This window comes from Drosophila serrata, unplaced genomic scaffold, assembly GCF_035046125.1.
Source record: "Drosophila serrata isolate PLE 108 unplaced genomic scaffold, ASM3504612v1 contig_2, whole genome shotgun sequence".
NCBI lineage: Eukaryota > Metazoa > Arthropoda > Insecta > Diptera > Drosophilidae > Drosophila > Drosophila serrata.
The window spans coordinates 1267917-1290958 of record NW_028256900.1 but is presented as its reverse complement, the minus strand read 5'-3'; the positions used below and the strand labels follow the sequence as shown (position 1 = coordinate 1290958).

Genomic DNA, 23042 nt, shown 5'->3' with positions numbered 1-23042 from the left:
CAGCAATTGCTTCAATCCGTAACGGTCCTATAACAGGCTTATTTTTTTGGCCACCATCAATAAGAATCAATCAGCGCGGAGACAGACAGAGTAACTACAAGTATCTGGGGATTGAAAAAGTATCTAGTATCTGGCAGGGCTTCCTTTACGTTTCGGTTCCAACTCATTAAGTTCTTCGAGCGCAACGTTTTGTCACCGGGGGGAAACAAAGAGCTTTGTGCCATAACTGGACGTTAATTTACTTCAGTCGGCCTGCATCTGGACTAGGTCTGTGTTCCTATAATCCGTCATGCCTGGCTGCCGATTTACATTAATGCGCCAATTTCTGAGCGAACAATGGGCCAGATATATACCCATTTATATACTATATATATACCGAGACATCCGAGCCGTTGTCGACGACTGTAATTAACATTTCTCGCATTATAATTTGCCCTTTTTTTTCCGCACATCCAGTCATCATCGGCAGACATCAAGTGGCACCAAGAATCACCGACTTTGTTGGCAATTTAATGTCCGCACATTTGCAGGAGGAGGAGAATGAGGAGGAAGTGATCGACGGTGGTCGTTCCTGGTGACTAACAGGCAAATGAGACTCGCTCTTAGGGTAATTTTCACTGATAAATATATATATATATATACACATTAACCAACAATAGCCACTTAGGTGGAACAAAGTAAACAATACTTATTGCAATTGTAAACAAAAGAAAATCAGAGCAATTTTCTATAAAGAAAATGAAAGTGGTTGCATTAAAAGAGTTCTTAATACTGAAAAACTTTTAAATATATAGAATTTAGTGCATATATCTTTGTAATATAAAATAATAATATTTATACAAGTAAATGCCTTTAAACAACATTAAAACTATACCAATAAAACGTATAATTATTTCCAGTTTCTTACTGAAACCTATTTTCGATTTATGGATTTCTCTTTAGACATACAATACTCTACTTTATTTATTAAACTATATAATACATTTTTATAATAAATTGAATCACCCTACTGAAACCCAGATTATGTCAGAGAGCTATATAGATAGCTTAATCAAATTGCATTTCAGTTGATTTTCGGTTCATGTGTGACAAACAAGTGCGATGAAATTTCGCGGCCTCTTATCAATATATTTTTTAAATATTTACATCACTGTTCTCAGAGCTGATGTTATAGGTAAGCTTAATTAACTAATGTTAACAAATAATAATTAATTAATTAATATGTACCTTAGGTAATCGTTACTATTTGGAGAAGCAGCAACACCTGCTGGAAATTCTTAATCATGTTAACGAACCTCTTATGAACGAACAATGGCGATTATTGGGACAGCAATTAGTAACCGATAAGGATCAATATGTGGTAGGTAAAATAATAAATATAAATATCTATATGTACTATAAATAAATAATTTCAATTTTAAGGTTTACAATGAACGCATGACATGGTTTTACGAGGCTTTCAATCTGGGAAAACTGCTACCTAGAGAAGCCTCTTTCAATCCACTGAATGATGATCATTACGAACAGTTTTTGGGGCTCTACACATTTTTCTACAACACCAGAGATTGGTATACTTTATGGCAAAATATTTGCTGGGCTCGTATGTATATGAATCCAAGTATTTTTGTTCAAGCCTTAATGCAAGTGCTACTAAAACGAGAAGATTATCAGGCACTCATTATGCCCAAAGTCTATGAATTATGGCCAGAAACCTATCACGATGCTGTCACCGTCAGCAAAGCCAGAAAATTTAATTTTGCCAATTTTTGGTCAAGACAAGAGAATGAAAGAGATATTATGATAGAGGAAGTTCATCCTCAAGAAATGGAACCTTTGAGTTTGAAGGGAGGTCCTTTGAGGAACTCCCATGAATGGCTTCAGGCAATGGCTGATGTTAATATTCTGAGAATAAAGGAAAACCATCAGAAAAGTAGAAATAAACTTCAGCACTTGTTGGAGGACATTGGCTGGCAATCCTACTGGTATTATCTCAACATGGGCATAGTTTTAGCTAAGGAAGAGGAGGAGTCACATGATCAGTTACAGGAATGGTGGTATTACCAACTAAGCCAAATACTGGCTCGTTATAAGCTGGAGCGATATGGCCAGCAGATGTCATATAAAAAGTTAAGCCTAGATAATGACTATCATAAAACTACAAGGAGGATTAATGAATATCTTGAGAGATTGGAGTCTTTGGTGGACGAAGCAATTGCCTCCCGAAGTTATATTCAAACCAATGATAGTTTTATTAACTTGGATTCTGGTAACAATTGGTTAATTGGTCTTAGAGAACTTTTTCCCTACGACTGGACACAATTTGTAACTGAAGCTATTGAATATAAACCTCAACTTTTGCTAGATCTTCGCACATCTCTGAGATTTGAATACTTTTATTATTTTGCTGAACGACTATTGCATTCCTATCATTGGTATAGAAAGGCTTTTCAACCAAATAATAACCGCAAGTCTTATATACCCAAGGATCTTTGCATTACTAATGTGGAAATTAGTCCTTTGATTACTTACGATCAACCTGTGGATGTGGATCTCAGTAATCTCCTCCATGAGAAGCATTTCTATATAGCTGGGCAATTTTTGTGGCCTTTTACACTCCACAAAAGGCAATATAGACTACAACAAGAGGACTTTAACTACACTTTGGATGTCTCTAGCAACAATAGAACAAAATCAGTAATTTTTCGAACTATTTTGACCACTTCAGTGAGAGGATCTCTTCACAGGGAACCCTTTTATCATTTGGATTCATTCTTAACTGTGCTATATCCAGGATTAAACCGTATAACCAGAGAGTTGAAGGATTTTAATGGATTGATTGGGGATCACATTTCCCTTACCGAACTGTACAAGTTTGTGAAGCTGGCCGAAAGGGATGAGGACTATGAATTTCCTATGAATATTTCCACACCGAATTGTGGTTTCCCTAGACGTCTGATTTTACCAAGAGGTGGACAAGCAAATCCTGTAAAAATGCGTTTATTAATTGTTGCCACTGCCTATGACTTTAAGGCTCAGCAGGGAAATGAAATTAATTGTGATTTTAGCAAAGGTATCAGTCGTTGGGATGAGTTACCCTTGGGTTATCCTTTTGATCAATTAATGGAACAGGATAGTCCAGTAGATCCTGAAGTCTTTGGGGAATATGCTTACTGGAAGGATGTTGAGATCATGCATGAAGATCGTTTAAAATAAATATTAAAACAAGTTTCCAAGTTTGTTAATATTTTTACTTAATAATAAATGGTAACAAAGAAACACCTTTTGTTTTTATTTTGAAAACTATTTAAATACAATGTAGTTACTTAGAAGATCTCTTATTTTTCCTCTCTCTTATCCCCAATCGAACCTTTTAAAATATCGTTAGAGTGCAACTCCATAAATAAACTTTAATTCCACTTTACCGTTTTTTTTTTTTATGTTTTGACTATACCCCTTCCTTAATCCTATCTCCATAAAAAAACCAACCTAAACCCTTTAACGGATAGTGACGCCAAATTTGGGTAATTACCAGGCATGGGGAGATTATTAAGAATAGAGGGGGGCACTCCACATGGGGCCTCCCAAAAACCTCGTATCTAACATGTGTATAATATTAATCAAAATTACACTGAAAGAATGGTTCTATAAATAATTAATAAGTACATTTATTTCTAATATTTAAAGGAATATTTTGATTATATTACAATAATATATTTTAGTAAATGCTTTATCTGATAAAAGATTCATAATAATGCTTTTTGGAGAGTTAGAACATCTTTTAAAGATATTTATACACCAAAAAATATCTTGATCTGTCTCTATATTTTATATTAATCATAAAAACACCTAAATTAATAAAATATTTCACTTCCCTCTCGTTTACCTAATCATATTTATTTCTAAATCAAATTTCAAAATTATTTTCCCTGCACACAAGCTTAGAAAATAAGAATAACCGCATTGAGGAACCAAAACAAAAATCAAAAAACAAAAAAAAAAAAAGGTATTATATGAGGTAGGGGGAAAACTGTGACGGACACTACGTTGCATGGATGCAAAGCACTTTAATGTCGAGTCGAAAAGAACGGTTCGAAAACCGACGGACGAGACGACAGCTAAACTTGTTATACGCAATCGAATCGAAAATATGGGCGAAATAAGGCGGCAAGCGGGAAACCGGCGGGCTGTAAATCTAGAACTAGTTTTGGTTTTTTTTTTCTTGCTTATACACATTTATATATATACATATATACTCCTCCTCCGTAGCCCCGATGACGCGGTATAAAAAAGAAAATATTGGACACCTGCACATGGATTTCGTAGGCAGCCCCCGAAGTAACCGAGCAAGAGAGGGGTCCACAGTGAAGCCCGAATAAAAAAAATAAAAATAAAAATTAAATAAACGCACGGACAGAGGCCGAGAAGCAGATAACACTTGGAAGAGGAACACAATCAGTACGAAAAATGACTCAAGTCGAACAGGAGATACTCTAACAAGTTGGCGATACTCATCTTAGATACTTTGGAGATTCAGTTAATATTGTATCTTTAAGATTAAACAAACTGAGGCAAGGATTGGAAGGGTTTAGAAGCATGAAAATAAAGATTTATATAGCCAAGAAAATGTAAATATTTTTTAAGGTTAATTCTGCAACTAGACAAAGAATGACAAGGCTTGGAAAGATTTTAAAGTTTAAAAATATAGATTAAATTAAATTTTTTTTAAGTAAATTTCGTGTTTCTTTTATTCTATAATTTTTGTAAAGGTATCTCAATCTTGTCTTGAAAATCTTTTTTAATATCTTTATTAGAGTTACCAGCAAAAGTATCTTAATATTGTGTTGAGTATCTTTTAGAAAAAAGAGCCTTCTAAGGCCATATATTTTGTGATTTCTTTTAATACAAATTAGCAAATGATTGCCGTAAAAAGTATACTCCCTTATTTAAGGATATATCCCTCTGATAACTATAAAAAAACCACCTATTTTGTTACTTATTACTAAATGTAAATTTATAAATATTATTGCAAATCCCCCTGAAATCCCACAAAAAACGACAAACTGCTTCACAAATTCGTGGTGATCATCTGACAAAAAAAAAGAGTATACTTAGAAGACTAGACTACCCTTAGATTTTCTTCAGCGTCAGTTATCTCTCTCTCTTTCTCAGTTTCTCAAATCCATCTCACTCCCACTAGTTATCCCTGCTCGATTCCTTAGGTAGCTGCCAAAATTTTGCCTGTCCCGAAAAAAATATACCCCGAAAAAAGACAGAAATAATAATAATAAAAAAGGGGCAGCCAAGCGTAGAGCGATAGAAAAGGGAAGGACGAAAACTAATGGCCAGGCTTTTATTTCCAAGAAATTTAAAACTTTACCAAGGAGCAAAATGAGAACCCAAAAATGGGGAAAAAAAAAAGGAAAGGGAAAAGAAAAATGGTTCTACGAGGTGTTCAGAAAAGATTCGACCGGATCGGGGCACACATATTGGGAACACATGTAGGAGAGTTTGAGGATCTGCAGAGGCAGGTAGAATATCTAGTAATGGACTCTAATTCTTGGTTCTTTCTTAATTTTTCCCCCTATAATAATTTATGATGCCCAAAAAATAAAATTAAAAGTTTGCCAACTGATGAATAACTTTTTTATCTTCTTTATATATAAACCCGTTAAAAAAAGATCTTCGACAAAAGACAAAAGTATCTGCCATTTAAGGAGATTCCAGTTAAAGTACAGCATTTTGTCCAGGCTATAAAAAGTCTTCGATTCCTGTCTCTTCTCAGTCCTTCTGTTTGCTTATATATATATATGCAGATTTATCAGATATATATATATATTTAACTGTACAATCGGCTGAGAACTGCTGTCGGCACTCAAGAACTTGATTGCTTTTTGAACTTTCCGACAACGCAACTCCCCCACGTTTCCCGCTTTTCTTCAACTTCGACAGGGTCTTTGCCATTTATGCATAATTAATAAATTGCCTTTTTGTACGCAAAAAGCCAAGAAGAGTTTATTCAATGATTGCAACGATAAAAAAAAGGTGGCCCATCCGCTTTGGGAGACTTTTTAATACGAATAAAGATACTTTATTATAGCTAAGGATAACGAAGATAAACATACTCTTATTTATAAAATGGAAGGAATATTTTATATAAATGAAGAAATAAATTAATATGCTTAAGCAAGAAACGAAGTTTGGGAAGATATTACACTTTATTTTAAAAATAAATGCAGTAGATTATAAATAAAGCTTGAAATAGTCAAATTTTCAGGGTTGAATTACCTTTGATTTTACCTTGGTACATTTTCTATCGATATTAAAATTCCTTATTTATAGTTTTATAGATCCATTGTGAGTATCTTGAGATACATCTTAATTATCCATAAATAATTTGATTATTTTCAAGTAATCAAACAATAATTTTTTTCCTAGTCTGAAAAAAATAAGAGTAGTTATACGAACATATATAAATTATAAATAAAAACAATATAGCAAAAAGTAAGATAAATTATTTTATTTAACCTGCTATGCGTAAAACTTTACCTTAATTAATTTCCTTACTAGACTTGTGCTTAATGACCCATAATTAAGAATTCATAGAATTTCGATTAATGTATAAACTGAAAGATAGCCGAATTAAATTCCACCCGAATCTAATGTCAGATAAGAAGGTTAGACCTTATCAGTCAGCTGTTGAAGAAAGTCTCCAAAGCATCGCATAAGCTTCAGAAATAATTTAGTATCAGTCTGAAAGTCTAGCCTTAAGCTAGCATTTAATTTCGTTAGTCTCACAATGGAACATGAAATTTACCTCACACTTTTGCCGGCGCATGTTCTAGATTTAATATTTCAACATCTCAATATCAATGACAAACTGCAATTGGCCCAAACAAATCCGCTTTTGGGACAAGCTTTTGCCCTGCACAGTCGAAATGAATTTAAAGATCTCGACATTCGTAAATTATCGGCCATTTATTGGCCAGTAATCTTGCCTCTATGCGGTTCTCAAGTGCGACAAATAAATGGCTTGTGGGACAGCCAGAATATCATTCCATTTCATCTAATCGAGATGCAATGTCCGTTCTTGGAGTCCATTAAATTTAATGTAAAAAGTGAAAACTGGATGCAGATCACTGCGCTGATACTCAATAGGAAAACCCTAAAGTCAATTCATCTGCATATAAGTGAGGATTGTGAACCGTCTGTGAATATCATCAACGCCCTGATGCAACTACCAAACCTAATTAAATTACTTCTTCACGGTTTTGCCGGAGATGTAGGTGAGTTTTAGAGCTTAAATCTTAATCAAACTATTCTTAAAATACAGTTTATCATTTACAGTTTATCAATTACAAAATTTGATTAATTTGGAAGACCTCAGCCTAAACTTGAGGAGTTACTCTCAGGCCATCAATATATTTGGAATTATTTCCACTCTGCAAAATCTTCGCAAATTGCACATTTCAAACATTAACATAATGGAAACTCAGAACTCGTGCTTTAATCAGTTACAGGATCTGGAAATATTATCCTGTCACACTTACTCAATGTTACCACATATTCCGCAACTGAAATCATTAAGATTCAGAGGGAATTTTAATTATACGCCAGACTTTCAATGGTTTTATTGGATCTCACTGCATGCATACACTTTGGAGTTTTTGGAATTGTGTTTGCCAAATGAAGAGTATAATTTCGGAGAACAAGACTTACGGGAAATTTTTCAAAACTGTACAAATCTGAGAACTTTTCATTTAGGTAACTCCATCACCTGGCAATTCGTCGAGTCTTTTATGAATTTGTTGAACGCAAAAGGTTTCAGCACAGAAATGCCATTTCAATTGGTTTTGGAGAACTTAGAAGAAGTAAAATCAATGGTGAGTTTTAATATAATATAATTATCACAATGCTTTGTCTTAATGCTTTACTTAATTGTTATTAAAGTTCTTTGGATCGCCATACTTGGGACTTGTTTATGTACGGAGTCCAACCCCATGGGAGAGATGTGCCTGGGGCTGCATTCAATAAATAATTAAAATAATATTCATAATACCAAAAAAAGTATGCCAAAAAATATTGTATAAATACTTAAAAAACAATGTTTATCTATGTACATGTATTAAAAGTTTAAATTTTTGTAAAATAAATATTTATACTTGCTGGGTATTAAAACTTAAGTCAGAAGTTTGTAACGCAGTGAAGGAGTCATTTCCGACCCTATAAATCATATATATTCTTGATCAGACTGAACAGCTGAATCGATCTAGCCATGTCTAGTGAAAAAATAATTTTTTTCATTTTTTTCAAAACTTGAAAAATACATAAGGGGTTACATCATTAAAATTGTCAAAAATCGACAAAAAAAATTGAATTTTTTAAATTTAAAAACGCAGTATGCAGATTTGTTAGCGCTTTGAAAACTAGCACAGAACAGCTTTCCGAATTGAAATTAATGCATTTTTGGCTTAATTACGATCTTTGAAAAACACTGATTACTCTACAAAATTGGCTGTTTTTATACCTTTTTGTAGGTTATTATTTTGTTATTCTGAAGCATTTAACAGCATCAAGAAACAAAGTATGTAGATTTGTTTGCGCTATAAAAACTAATACAAAACAGTTTTCGGAATTGAAATTGGTGCATTTTTGGCTTAATTATGATATTTGGAAAACACAGATTGTTTAAAAAAATGTACTGTTTTTATACCTTTTTGCTGGGTATTAGTATTAATCAGAAGCATATAACACAATGAAGGAATCATTTCCGGCCCTATAAATCATATATATTCTTGATCAGAATGAACAGCTAAATCGATCTAGGCATGTCTAGTGGAAAAATAATTTTTTGCATTTTTTTTTTTTTTTCAAAATTTCAAAAAAAGATAAGGTGTGTTACATCGTTAAAATTTTCAACAAATTTTAATTATTTTAACATATAAAACTGATTATGGAGATTTATTAACCAATTAAAAGCTAGCATGGGAAAGCTTTCCAAATTAAAATTATGGCTTTTTTGCCTGAGATATGTATTGGAAATACAATTGGCAGCGCACTGATCAACATCCCTGGTATATCATTACCACAGAAATCGTATACTTTTCGAATGAATATATGTATTGTTATCGAATAAGTACCATCCCTAAGTCTTTGTATGTACCATCACCTCTCCATCGCTTAGAACTTAAATAAACAACAAACAGCTTAATCTCTCATTAAAACTACTCCTAAATAAAACTATTTGTGTTACTCAGCCTAAAATCACAACAATATGATGTATTGAATATTCGAAACTATGATCCTATGGCTAACACCAAGGGTATCCTAAGTTAGCTTTCTTTTTTGTTTTACTTTGATTTCGAAATAGGGAATTATACTCAAAGTCTGACTAAATTCCTCATTATGCCTGATGAAATCTCATTACACTCAGCAAACTAATAAAGCCTCTCACAAATCGTGTTAATCATCACTCAACAAAAACTCATCTTTTGTTTCTCGTTATCGCCCCCAATATGTGTGGGCGTCGATCGTGTGTTCAGTGTTCCCCAATCGAAAGATCACGATCCATATCGTTTATATCGGAAGTAAGTATTCCCCAAGTTTTCGCAAAGTCCTTTGTCTTTTGTTTCGCTTTCAGTGGGATGAGCGATGGAGGAGCACTGTCTCCGTCTCCTGTCCTCCGTCCTCTGTCCAGTGTCGCCTGTCTTGGTTTATCGCTTCCCTGGGCATGTCTCAGGGGTTGTCCCATATCTCACAGTCTCTGACAGCTGTTCACATTCTCTGGACAGTGAAAGTGGGTCAACGTGGCCACATTGATGGTTAATGACATTATTGGGGTAGGTGGTTTTTGCCGAGTTTTTTGTTTAAAAAGGGAATGATTGGTGGGTGGAACTGGGAGTAAGTCTTGAAATCTGGCTAAAAATGTCAGCATTTTATTATTTATCAATTAATAAGAACTACTTGCATTAATATAAACACTTCAAATAATAAAATAATAACTAAAAACTTCAACAAAAAAAGTTTGTTTAATATAATTACTAACTACTTTTCGTAAATCAAGATTTTCGTTCCTTTTTTTTAGTGTATTCACTCAATTCTTATCGACAGCTTACTGATAGGGTCAGCACTAACACTTGGCAACATTTAAAACGAAATCCCTGGGAAAAATCAGCTTCTTTAAATTGACATAAAATTGTAGGTCAATAAAAGGTTATTATTTTCGTTGGCATCGCCAAAACCGATACTACGCTTTAATATTTTTAAATTCCAGGGCATTTAATTAAAGTACTTTCACGTTCTATTATCAAGCTAGCGAACTAAAGTTCACTTAAATCATCAATTCTACGAACAAAAATAATTACCAGACATATTCAATATCATCAAGAGGGCAATAAAAAATTAATTGTGGCAAATCAATTTTATGTGAAATTTATGTGCAGAATTCATCCAGATAATTTTTAAGATCGATATAAAATATTATTATAAGTACTTGTAGGGTTTTATAGCACTAAATATATACTTTTAACTCTTAAAACTGTTCATATAAATATGTGAGCAATTTCCTTCTTCAAAAATATATTAAAAATACTCCTAGAAAATAAGAACTATTAATGGGAAGAAGTAATTCTAGTAGTAATATATAAAATATATTTTTCACATGTTAAATATATGTGTATATTTTGAGTTTAAACTTAATTTTGTTTACATTTTGTCAAAAAAAAAAACTAAGTAAATTTAAAAATCCAACTTCAACAACTTGCCCCTTACAAGAAGTTGACATCCTTGGCACTAGATTCAATTACATTTACAACATAAATATCGCCAACTTGGCTTAGCAGCAATTAAATATAGACAAATACATATATATGTATATAGCAAACAGACTAAAATCGTGTAAATTGCTTTTGAATTATGTATGACAGTCGATTTGATTGAAGGTTGCCCATTGATTCCTCTAATTGCTTACCAATTTTAAAATATATAACTTGCCTAATTGGGCTTTTAGATATAATTCAGCTATTTTATATTAAATTTCTCTTTATATTTATAAATGTATAAACCCTTTGTTAAACTTAATAAAGCATCACACTGGCCATAAATAAACATATAAAACGTTCAGACAGAGGACACGCCTTCTTTTCTCTTTTGAAAATTCCTATTTTGCATCACAGCCAATATTTGGACACACCTACGGATTTAATGAAATTGTTTTTCCTCTATTTATTTTGTGCATACCAAACAAACTGAAAAATGGAGCTCTAAATATAAAGCATCAACCAAAGCCGGAAAACTCAATTTGACAGCAAGAAGGCCTGTTGGAAAATGGCAAAATTTGCGCCATGAATCTATCACCATCGAAAGCTAAAAATAAGAAAATTAATTGCCACTCCTCAGATGCCTAGAGAAAATATATAAATCTAAAGATATATTCTTGTAATTACAGAATGCTTCAGTTGAGTATGTAAAAGCTTTGTACACCTAGAAAATATAAAACATTCTCAGGTTCTTAATATCCATATATTAACCTTTTTATTGGCTTACTGTCTGCTCTTCACACATACTTACTTAATTAAGAAATTAAGCGACTACCTAGACTATATTCCCCCCAGTTGATCGCCTTCATAATTTCTGCACTTCCAACTAAATCGAGAACCCATGAAACCGCAATCGCAACAAAAAAAAAAAAAGAAGTCAACAGAAAAACACAAGATTCGCATTAAACAAAAAAAAAATAAGAAAAGAAATCAAGAAGTGATCCTCCAGAGTCCAGAGGAGAGGGATTTCTGATTTGACGATGAGTCACCTTTGTGTATATAGTATATAGTAGAGCTCAGCCATCAGACATTGGCACGATCTTTGCTGGAGAAACGTAAACGTGTGAAGTGAGGAGGCCAAAAGAGCTTTTGCCCGGGTTCCAGGGTCTTGGCCACAATCGCATTTTCGGTCTAACTACCTGAAAGGCGGACCAGGGACTTGCTAATCATATCGAGCCACGAATTGTTGATCATTTAAACTGTGGGCCAAACTGCAAGATTTACTTTTGGGTGAGTCACCCAAAGTGCAGGTAGTAACTTGGTCCAGACTAGACCCATCTTTTGGCCAGAGATACCCTAGCTTTCAAGGGGAAGTTAAGGGTTTTATGAGCTTTAATATTTAGCAAAACAATCGTAGGTTTTGAATAAAATAACTAAGGCTAAGAAGTATGTAAAAAATAACCTCAAAACTACTCTCAAAAAACATAAAATTGATTTTAATAACTATTGTAGGGTATGTATAAAGCCTGAATTAAACAATTAAGTAACTTGTTAGATGTGCCAGAGGGCCAGGGTCTTTTCAGGTAGATTTATTGTATAAACAACTTCGAATGGGCAAATAAGCCAAGACTCTGGAAGACGGGGGCTTCAAAACTGGCGCGAGGAGGTACAAAATATTTATATTTAAGCTTATTTATGGGTTTCGGTCTGGGTCTGTCTCCATTCCATGAGTCATTGTCCGATCTCTGCTCCATATGTGCGGAAACTGAACTCCTTTTCCAGCAGCAACTCTTTATTGTTGTTCGTTTTTTATATATATCTTTTATTTTATTCTTATTTTTTTATTAAAAGCTGATTGATTTTATAGGCGCGATAAGTTTATTGTAGTCGATTGGTTGTGTGTCTGTCATGCCTCTCACACAGATGACTAATGTTTACTTCGGTATTTCTTTGTGCAAAATGGTTGTCGGATCGATCGTTGTTGAAAAGATAGTTATAAACACTTTGAACTGGTCGTTGACATTTGACTTGCCCAGAGTTTTATTTATTTTTTTTTTTGTAAAGTTTATGTGTAAATTAATTGTCGTTTTGGAGTGGGAACTTGTGATTATTGTTATTGGTTTGTAATTTAAATAGCAAAAAATATAGAATTTATATTACCAAGTATCTTTAATATTGCAATAAAATATACAATTTACAAGGGCTACAATTTTATATTTAAACAGTACTCGACTGAGTAATTACTGTACAAAATAATATATATTTTATATATATTTTTATATATTTTATATTTTAAATCAACAAATTCTTAAAAAAAAATTAACACCTCTTTGCTCTCCTTAACCTTAAACAAACCCTCTTTTTGAATCCTTTCTAATAAATTCTCGCCCCTTCTCGCCCTCCCAACCCACCATTAAAGACCTTGTATTATTTTCCAAACTCTAAAAGGCTTTATGGATACCTTGTGTTCGCTTATTGGCTTGTGTTTAATTAATTTAACAGGCAAATGGCAAATGGAAACCATAAATAAGGCCCGCAACTAATTGCTGACACAGTTAGCGAGACAAGACAAAAGCCAAAGACATTTGGGGGATCAAATTGGCGTGGGCGCTGCTGACAGTCAAAGATCAGAACGTGGCCAAGACCAAACACCTGCAAATGGAAAATAAAAACAGGAGGGACACTAGTCCCACAAGTTTCCATGGAAATCGAAGAGACAATTTTATGACTTACAAATTTTCAGTAGCTGCCAACCATCCATCCCAGTTTCGAGAGGCTGTCGAGATAGAATCGAAGCTGAAGTTCAGCTTAAAGTTTTGAGGTTTCTCTCTCTCTGCTGGCACGAGCCATATAAATCGGCTGAATCATCATCTTCAACACAATTACAATGTCTGGCCCCAAGAAGCAGAAGAAGCTCTGATGTCTATTATAAATCTTTATCTCTCTTCTCCTCCGAGAAAAACACGCCCACTTTAGGCACCTTAGAGACCGGTGGGCACGAGCCACAAAAGTAGCCAAGATATTTTGTTTCTACCAAGATGTTTTTTAATTAAAAAAAAAAAACCTAGCTCAACAGCACACAGACAAACACTAAATAAAATAAATGACTTTTACTCTAGGGAGCCAAAAGCTTCTTTATATATTTTCTTGTCTTGATCATCGCACAACCTAAAAGTCATGGTCGCAAAGGTTTTCTTCGATTCTTTTGGTTTGGAGAGGAACCAGAGAGAAGTTATAATATATTATTTAAGTTGTTTTTAGGAAAATATAAAATATTTTTTATATATGTAAAAAATAAAATCCTAGAAATAAATTCAAAGATACATTTGATAAATTAGAACTAAACATAATTTGTTATTTTAAAGGAAGTCTAACCAAAAACATTATAAATTCAAGATCCGTAGAGCCATGGGATTTTACTGGAAATAATCTTTTTTCCTTATAATATTTAATCTTTCAAATGAATATATTGACTTTACATAAAAATCTGTTGCTATTCCCTTCAGATTAAACTTTATATGAATGTATCTTTTATACATTTCTATAAGCCTTGAATATCTTTATAACTATATAAATATCTTTTATAAATATATAGTACAATAGTCATAATAATTATGCATTTTACATATGTTCTGCATATAATTTCCTAACTTTTCTCATTATTTAATTTATTAAGAGCATCTAGAATTCGCTTTAACTATTTAAAAACCGCTCAGCTCTTGGCTAGCTGGGCGTTTTCCCCCCAACATGGGGCCATGTCCAGCGGCAACAACGAAGTACAACTGTTCCACAACTGTTTTGGGCATCGTCATCATCATCATCGCTGTGGTTGTCTTGAGTGTCTGACTATTTTTTACATTTTTTTTTTAACTCCGAATCGGAGTTCCAGTACCCAAAGTCTGCGCCTGCGCAAAAGCCGCGCGCCGCCTTGGCACGTGCGGTGCAGTAAAAAGTCCGAGACCAAAGCGCACTACAAGCTTCATTTGGAATACCCTTTAAATTTTAAAGAGAGGGGTATATATGTATATATATAAGGTACCTTACTAAATGTAAGCCATAAAATATTTTATATAATAAAAATATTTAAAAGGGTTTTAAGGCTTTCAAAACCTTTGAAAACTATTTCCAAAAAATTAAAATTAAATTTAGAAGAAGTTGTCTATTTATTGATAATGATTGATATTCTGTAAATGTTTTCCTTAATTATTATTTCTTCACTTAAAATGAATAAGTATCTTTTAGTCGAATTCTAAAGCCTTGCCAGATTTTAATTCGTTTCGTTTGGTTTGGTTTCGTTTCATTTCTGGTTTTGAAAAATGACATACAATGGGCTTTGGGTCTGAGCTTGGATTCGAAGCTGGAGCGGGGTTTTTTTCAGTGGTGTGGGTTGGGTTTTGGGGGCATTTGGGCTGGAAAATCAACTTGTTTGTGTGTTGGGCTGTGTCTCTTGGAGCTCAGGTGTTGGATTGGACTCGTAGCTCGGAGTTGGAGTTGGAGTCGAGTGAAGTGGAGTGAAGTGGAGGCAGTGCCACCGTTTGATGACTCTCTTTCGACTCGGTCTCACTTTGGGGCTTGATTAATTTACGACCTAAGGTCAGAAGATTGTGTACAAAGGGTTTAACTTGTCGCTAATCGGTCAAGGTTTCTATTGTTAGCCACAGGCCATAAAACAAAAGCCACATAATTGCGACTGCATTTGGGCCTTAACCCAAAGTACAGTTAGCAGATCAACTTAGATTAACAAGACTCAGAATCTCAGCCAGAGATTTCCTTACTACTCTTTCAGGTTTAGTTTTCTTTTTATGTCTTGCAATGCTTCTGGTCATGGCAAATTTAAAATTTGAGCAGCCGCACGCCAACGTCTTGGCAACACCTGCTCTTGATTCGGTTCGGGATCTGAATCTAGATCTGGGCCTGGTTAGGATTGTGTCTTAATCAAAACATTAAACCCTTTTGGCATGCCTGCAAATTGCCAGGCAAGGAGCCGTGCCCCTAATGAGGCTTCAATCCTCGGTAATGAACTGCAATTGCTTATGGAGAAACAAGACATGATCTCGACTGCATCTAATGAGTCCGCTTGGGGTTTCCAGTAATTGATTGGTCAGAGGATGCAACGGCTAATGAACCCAGGAGGTGTTCGGAGGACCAATCAAGGAAATCTTACCTCAAGGATCTTTAGTACTTAAAAAAATTAAATAAAATCCAGCATGCAATTCAATTAAAAGAGGTTTTTATTGACCCTAGATAAGGTGTGTTTGTAGTCAAATTTGAAATGATATATATATCTATCAAAAAGTTTAATAATTTGATAGTGCAACATAAAATTCAACTATAAATCTTTAAAGATAAAGTGTTGTCGATTGTCATAAAATGACTATAAAGATTTGACATATCATAAAGATAAATCTAACATGTATAAATATATAGTTTAATTAAGTACAGTTCTTAACATTTAAAAGATAATTTTTATTTCCAAATAAATAGACTTAAACCCTTTACTAGATTATTATACCTTCAAAACTAAATCACAATTAAAAGAGTAAGAAAAGCAACAACAGCCTGTCAAAGATTTTAATTCTTTAATTTGAAATGTTATTTAGTTATTGATTTCTTTGGAATATTATTTATTTAATTACTTGTTTAATTGTTTCAGCATTTGATACAAATGTTTTTTACTTATTGGTTTCTTTTCAATTATATTTATTTAGTTACTTCTTTATTTGTTTCTATGGTTGTTTTAACTATGCTTAAATCGTCATCTAAACCTCTTTGTTTATTTATTTAAAACCCTTTGAGTTAACTACCTAATATATTGCCCAAGTAATCTCCTATATTTAAGACCTAATAAAAACGGTGTATACTTAGCATAAATTTAACCAAAGATATCGACAAAGGCCAGGTATTAAACGAGATTATTTGACTACCAGTGTTGAGTCTATTGTGATCTTTAGCTCTTGGCTCAAACAGCAAACACTTTGGCCATAATTTATGGCCCTTAGAACTGTTTCTCTTGGACACGTTCAGAGATCCAGACCAGAATTCGAGTTTGAATCCGAATCTGAATCTGAAACACAGGAACTGGTTGCTGATGTTGTTGCTCAGTTACTGGTTACCACCGGGCCTAGGGAAGTGCTACCGTCTTACACAGATACACACACTGTACGCATACGGACACGGCGCGGACTGTCAACCACACCTCGCCGAGCCGCGGATCACCCCAACTTTTGCTGGCTGACGGGCTGGCGTAACCCATAATTTTAACACCAATAATAAAAAAACCAAAAACAAAAAAAAGAAAATAAGCAGAGAAACAACAACGACGCGCAGTGCAGGTGTGCATCAAGTCGCAGTAGCGAACTCGGGCCGTGTATCTTGACATCTCTTGGATACAGATACATCGAGATACACACACTGGATCATAAATTTACGTTTCAAATTGTCTTGAAAAAAAAAAAAAACAATAACAAACCGAAAAAACCAGTTCTCGCCCAAAGTTACAGAAAGGTTTTTATTTTATCATTAGTTCCCTGGCAGTTTGGATCCATCAAGTTGCATTAGAACTTATGTTTTGATACCTTTTTAGGGCATTATAATTTTAACTAGAAGCTTTTAATTTAGAGAAGGAATCATTTTCGATCTTATAAATCATATATATTCTTGATCAGCATCAACAGGCGAGTTGATCAAGACATCTCAGAAAGAGAATTTTGTTTTTTAATTTTTTCAACATGTTTTAAGGGGGTTTCATCGTTAAAATTGTTAAAATCCGATCAAAAATTTGAATTTTAAAAAATGGTAAATGCAGTATGCACATTTAATATGCTAATAAAAACTAACACAAAAATTCTTCCCGAATTGAAATAAATGAATTTTTCACTTAGTTATGGGTTTTTTAAAAATTTAATATATACGAAAAATTGTCATATAAAATTATCGATAAATATCGATATCTTGACCAAAAAGCCAGCGATTGTCAAAATTGAAGTATATACCGATTCACCATTTAATTAATTTGTAACAAATTATTAAACTACATTTTTAAATTACATTTATATCTTTTAAATAACATTTATAACACTTTTTAAAAATTTACTAAGTGGATCAAAATGAAATTAATTCAGTATGCAGCTTTGTTGACCTAATAAAACCTTTCACAAAGAAGCTTAACGAATTTAAATTAATTTTGTATTTTTTTTTGCTAAGGTATTTTTATTACTTTGATTTTTACAAATATTATGTCGCTATATAACGAGTTAAAGAATGTGAATAATGATTTCCAGTTCTATTCAACTGTAAGTATATATTTTGGTTCTCATTTTCTTCCTTTCTTGTGTTTCCTTATTGATTGAATTTTTCCGGAGAACTTTACTAATTTGAGTTTAATTAAGGTAATAGAAAGAAGTTTTCGTGAAATAAAAAATGGTGCAAGAGAGGAAGAAGTTGATTACAGGTAATTGTGCACTCAGGACTTGGTAGTTCAACTTACGAAAATTTAAAAAGAATATCCAGAAAATAATTACTGCTTAATAACACCTACGTATATTTTTAATTTCCAACGAATAAAAGCAAAATGCTGACATGTATTTTTATATAGCTACCTCCTGATTTCCCTTTTTCGCATTGACCCAATTTTTTAGCGAGACACTGAAACTGTAAAAATTCTGACAGCTCAGTTAGCTGATTTAAAGTCAGTTGCCCTGCGAGCCATAAAAATCCAGGTAGCGTCATACCCCCAGTTGGACAGTCAGCAAGATTAATTATCGCATTAATTAACTGACCCGAAAAAACGAAAGTTTTGCCACACACAGGAAAAATTACTCATAATAGCAGGAAAGCAGAGGAGAATGCATGCAAAATAATGTTACTTATTTATAGAATACATATTATATTAATTTACTAACAACAGATCCCAAGCCCCTCTTTTTACCTCTAAATATATATATTACTTTCCCAATACTGACTCACCACAAAACTATGCCAACTAATTTCCGCTGAAGATCTATGCTGATCCGTTCCAGGACATCGTAAAACACTTGTCTGCAAGAAGCCAAAAATACATCAATTGACTTTATGGCTATGCGAGGAAATACTTTAAGAAATAAATGCTGATTTGTTTTCGGTTTATAATGAAATGTTAATAGCTAAAACGACACGGTTAATCAGCAAGAAAATTGCACTCGCCCACGACAGAAGCCAAAATCTATTGGAACAATACACCGTCGTTGGCCACAAATATTAATCATGTGAGCACTTAATTTGACACTTGGCCATAATGGAAAGCACTCGAATGGATGAAGCTTCGAGCTGCAGGAGGAGCTGAAGGAGAACCGTCACTAATCACCAACGGGAACAACTTTAAAGTGGCCTGTCTGTGACCGTGTCTTATTCTGTTCAACGGCCAGAAAGGCAGACACTGCCACCTGCCTTACGCAATTAAGCGAAAGACATTTGCTGGATGAACACTGACAAAAAAGAATATAGACTTGAAATTGGTTAGAATTTATAAAGTAAATAAATGTTAAAGAATGAGGTTCAAGCTGAAAATCAAAGCAAAAAGGCATGTAATTCAAAAAGGTTAAAGGTTGTCTAGAAAATGTTTAAAATTTTCCATTTACCTAAGCAACTCTTAAAAATTATGATATAAATATTATATATATATATTTTCCTTCAATTATTTCCTGTGTAGGGACTCATTCGCTGGACAAAAGGTTCACTCTGGACTCCAACTTCAACTCTCTTCCGACGTTTCCCTCCGCGGTAATTACTCAATGTGCCCCAAAACTGGTTCTCCTCTTCTGCGTGTGTAAGTCAAGTAGCTCGGCTCAGCCAGATTACAGAAGACAACCGGACAGTGGGAAAAATAAAAATAAAAGAAATACAGACCAGAAACTCAACAAAAACCTAAACGATCAAAGCTTTTGCTATGGCCAAGAGAACCCTTTTCCAGTAATAACTCCCAGCTTGGATAGGGGGCGGCCTGGCCTCGGGTCTAGGGGCAAAACTGATAAATATTTATGTGTCATTAGTTGGATGCCCGGGCAGTCATCAGGTGGATGCATTGAAATGCCTTTTTGGTTACTAAGCCCGCTGTTACTACAGGTGATTTATAACCAAAACGGTGGCAGGAGCTGGTAAAAGGATAGGATTTAATATGCTGCGTAAAACTAATCAGAGCTTGAAAACTAAGGTATTTAAATTATACAAATTAACAAGAATAACAAGAATAACAAGAATAATAATAATCATAGTAAAGGGGGTTTCTACCACAACTGGGTTTAAATTGTGTTTAGAAATATCATATAAAATATATTAACCATAAAGAAAACTAATTTCGAAAAGCTTGCAGTTTGCAATGGAATTGTAGGATCGTGAAAACGATCCTAACTAAGCTTAAAATATTTGCATTCTTTGAATTAATATTTATCTATATTTTTATATGACAATTTTTGCGAGAAAATCCAAGTCAATATGAATTTTAATTCGGAAAGCGTTGCTAAGTTAGTTTTTCATAATAGATCTAAAAACCCAATTATGAATTAACAAGAAATTTAAATTCTGGACATTTTTGACAATTTTAAAGATTTAACATATTATAAAATGTTTAAAAATTGAGGAAATGTATTTTTATTAATATTTTCACCACGAAATAACTTTTTGGCCATTTTATGCCTTCAAGAAGATTCAAAATATTCGCTTTATTCAAACCGATTTATCAATAAATTTAGATGGTAATTTTTAAAACATATCAAAACTTAAAAAATCCATAAATAAGCCAAAATTGCCTTAATTTCAATTCAGAAACCTATTCTGTGCTAGTGTTTTTAAGGTTTCTAAATCTGCATACTCAATTTACAATTTTAAAAATTTTAAATTTTTATCAATTTTTGGGGGGAAAAAAAAACAAATAAAATGTGATAAAAATGTAGAAAAAAATAAAAAAAATTTATTCTTTAATCGGACATAGCTAGATCGACTCGCCTTTTGATGCTGATTAATAATATATATTATTTATAGGGTCGGAAATGACTCCTTCAATGCGTTACAAGCTTCTTATTTAAATTATAATACCCTGCAAGGTTTTAGAAGTACATTATTATTATAGATGATCCATAAAATACCTATAGACCTAGAGCTTGGCCAACAGAAAAAGTAATTCTGAATGACTTAAACATACTTTTTGAATAAATCTCTTGTGCCATGAGTGCCATGAGACCAACGGATTGATTAGCTGCCCGACATATACCAAAATGCCTTAGTTTCCAGATTCCAAATTCCCGAGCCTAATGCCCATATGGCCATCCAAGTGACCTGCCCTCAAGTGGGTATTATTTTTATGTGGCACGGACCAAGAGACCCGAGGGAAACCAGGAGGGGCAATGTCTCATGTGTCACATTGCCCGGCCAAGAGTGAGAGGATGACACATGCCGGCGGATTGTTAAGTACGCTTTAGGGCAGATTAACTTAACTGTGCATAAAATGCCGCACACTCGACACAAAACCAAATAAAATGCAAGAAAAGAGGGGGAACAAACACTGCAGGCAGGAATGCAGGCCGAGGACTGTGAAACAAAAGTAAAAACTGTCCTAAAATATTGCTGGAATGTGTAAAAAGTCATGCATAAAATTAGTTTCAACTTGGTTGCCCGCTGCGTCCTGATTTATTTTCCACAAATGGAAATTTTAACACTTGGGCAACACGTGCGTTCTTGGAATACTTTTGCCTCTCAAGTGCCATCGATCCCCTTTCCTTTCTTTTTTTTTGTAGTTAAAAATCCATAAAAAATAAAGAAACAAAAATGCATTTCAAAAATATGATGAATATGACATGTTGAAGTACGTGTATCTGTGAAATTCAATACGATAAATATAGCAAGAAAAAACAAATAGGACTTTAAAGAAATTTTAAATAAATGCAGTTTGTTTTAGATTACAAAAGAAACACTTAAATAATGAAAGAAAGAAATAATATGCAAATAAAATATAAAGCACATTTTAATAGATAAATAAAGTGAAAATGAAAATCATTTGTGCTTAAACAAACTTGTTACAATTCCTATATTTTTATTTATATTAAAAAAACAAATAAACTCCATTATGTTATTATCTATAATTGCTTTCTGGTTCCACACGATCAGTTTTCTTAATTAATAACAGAAAGTAATACTTGAGAATTCCCACGCAAAAGACTTATGTTGTAAGTGTTTTTAAAGGTACAAGTTCTTCAAGAAGCTTCGCATAAATTTACTGATCACCGAAGCTCGACCAATGTGTGCAATGAGGCAAAACGAAGGCAGGAAATCAAATCCATTGAGAGTTCCCAAGTTCCAGACAAGAAAATCATGAAAACATCTCATCTTAAATCATATATTTTCTTAAAAGCCCAAAAGAAAAACTGCTGCGGTTAAAAGAAAACACACCCAAAAAATAAGGTAAAGAGATACACCAAAAAAGTAACCTGCGCCTGCGCACCCATCCATGGCAATAGCAAATTAATTTGTTTGATGTGCTCTTCTTAGTTTTTTATTATTTTTGTTTTGTTTTTTTGTGTTTTTGTGTTTCTGTGTTTTTTAGTGTCTTGGAAACCCCATCCATGTGCAGTCAATTGTTAAATGAGAATAATGCCCACCAACTACAAGCGTTTTCACGCCATTCTGAGCACTTGTGGGGGAGGTGGGAATATCATGAAGTAGGGGCCGCACCCGACTAGGGTTTCTTCGATTTGTTTATTTAAGAAAATGTGAAGAAATCAGCAAATGTGTGAGAATTAAATTGCTTAACAAATTGTACAAATATCATTGGGAGCTGGCACTCTCATGTGTATATGTATATTAATCGATTTTCAGTTTGAGGGGGACTCTAGACATTTGATCTATGAGAACACAGAGTCAATGTCTGGGCTAGCTTCCTGCCATTAAAATCGTAGAGTTCTCAACGTGGTTACTTCAACTGAGATCTTGAGAGTTATAGATGGCCTAAACAATGAGATTATTTTTTAATATTACGAGAATTTATTAATCGAAAGATATATATAGTAAGGAACACAGTCTAGAAAACAAAGTTAAAAAAATTATGTGTATAATTTATTATAGAAAGATCATGCAAAACATTTAAATCTATAAATTATATACCAGGAAAAGGAAACTAATATTTTAGGTAAAAAAGCTCCTCCTGCAATAATTTAAAAATGTAACCTTTTTATTTTATCACAACAAAATGGTTTGAAATTATGGAAAGAAAACCATCCTGAGGCCATACATACACTTGACCCATTTAAGAGACTTTCCTTT

General features: G+C 33.5%; 2 protein-coding genes across 2 annotated transcripts; both read left to right on the top strand.

The window, feature by feature from the left end:
• Window positions 1-512: 512 nt before the first annotated feature.
• On the top strand, window positions 513-3276 carry LOC110178872 (larval serum protein 1 gamma chain). Its single transcript, XM_020946146.2, has 3 exons — window positions 513-561; window positions 1233-1360; window positions 1423-3276. The coding sequence occupies exons 1-3, from the start codon at window positions 513-515 to the stop codon at window positions 3211-3213; spliced, it is 1968 nt and encodes a 655-aa protein (XP_020801805.2). The 3' UTR covers window positions 3214-3276.
• A 3460-nt stretch (window positions 3277-6736) lies between these two features.
• LOC110178871 (uncharacterized) lies at window positions 6737-8172 on the top strand. Its single transcript, XM_086834787.1, has 3 exons — window positions 6737-7283; window positions 7345-7880; window positions 7948-8172. The coding sequence occupies exons 1-3, from the start codon at window positions 6797-6799 to the stop codon at window positions 8029-8031; spliced, it is 1107 nt and encodes a 368-aa protein (XP_086690913.1). The 5' UTR covers window positions 6737-6796; the 3' UTR covers window positions 8032-8172.
• Window positions 8173-23042: the final 14870 nt, after the last annotated feature.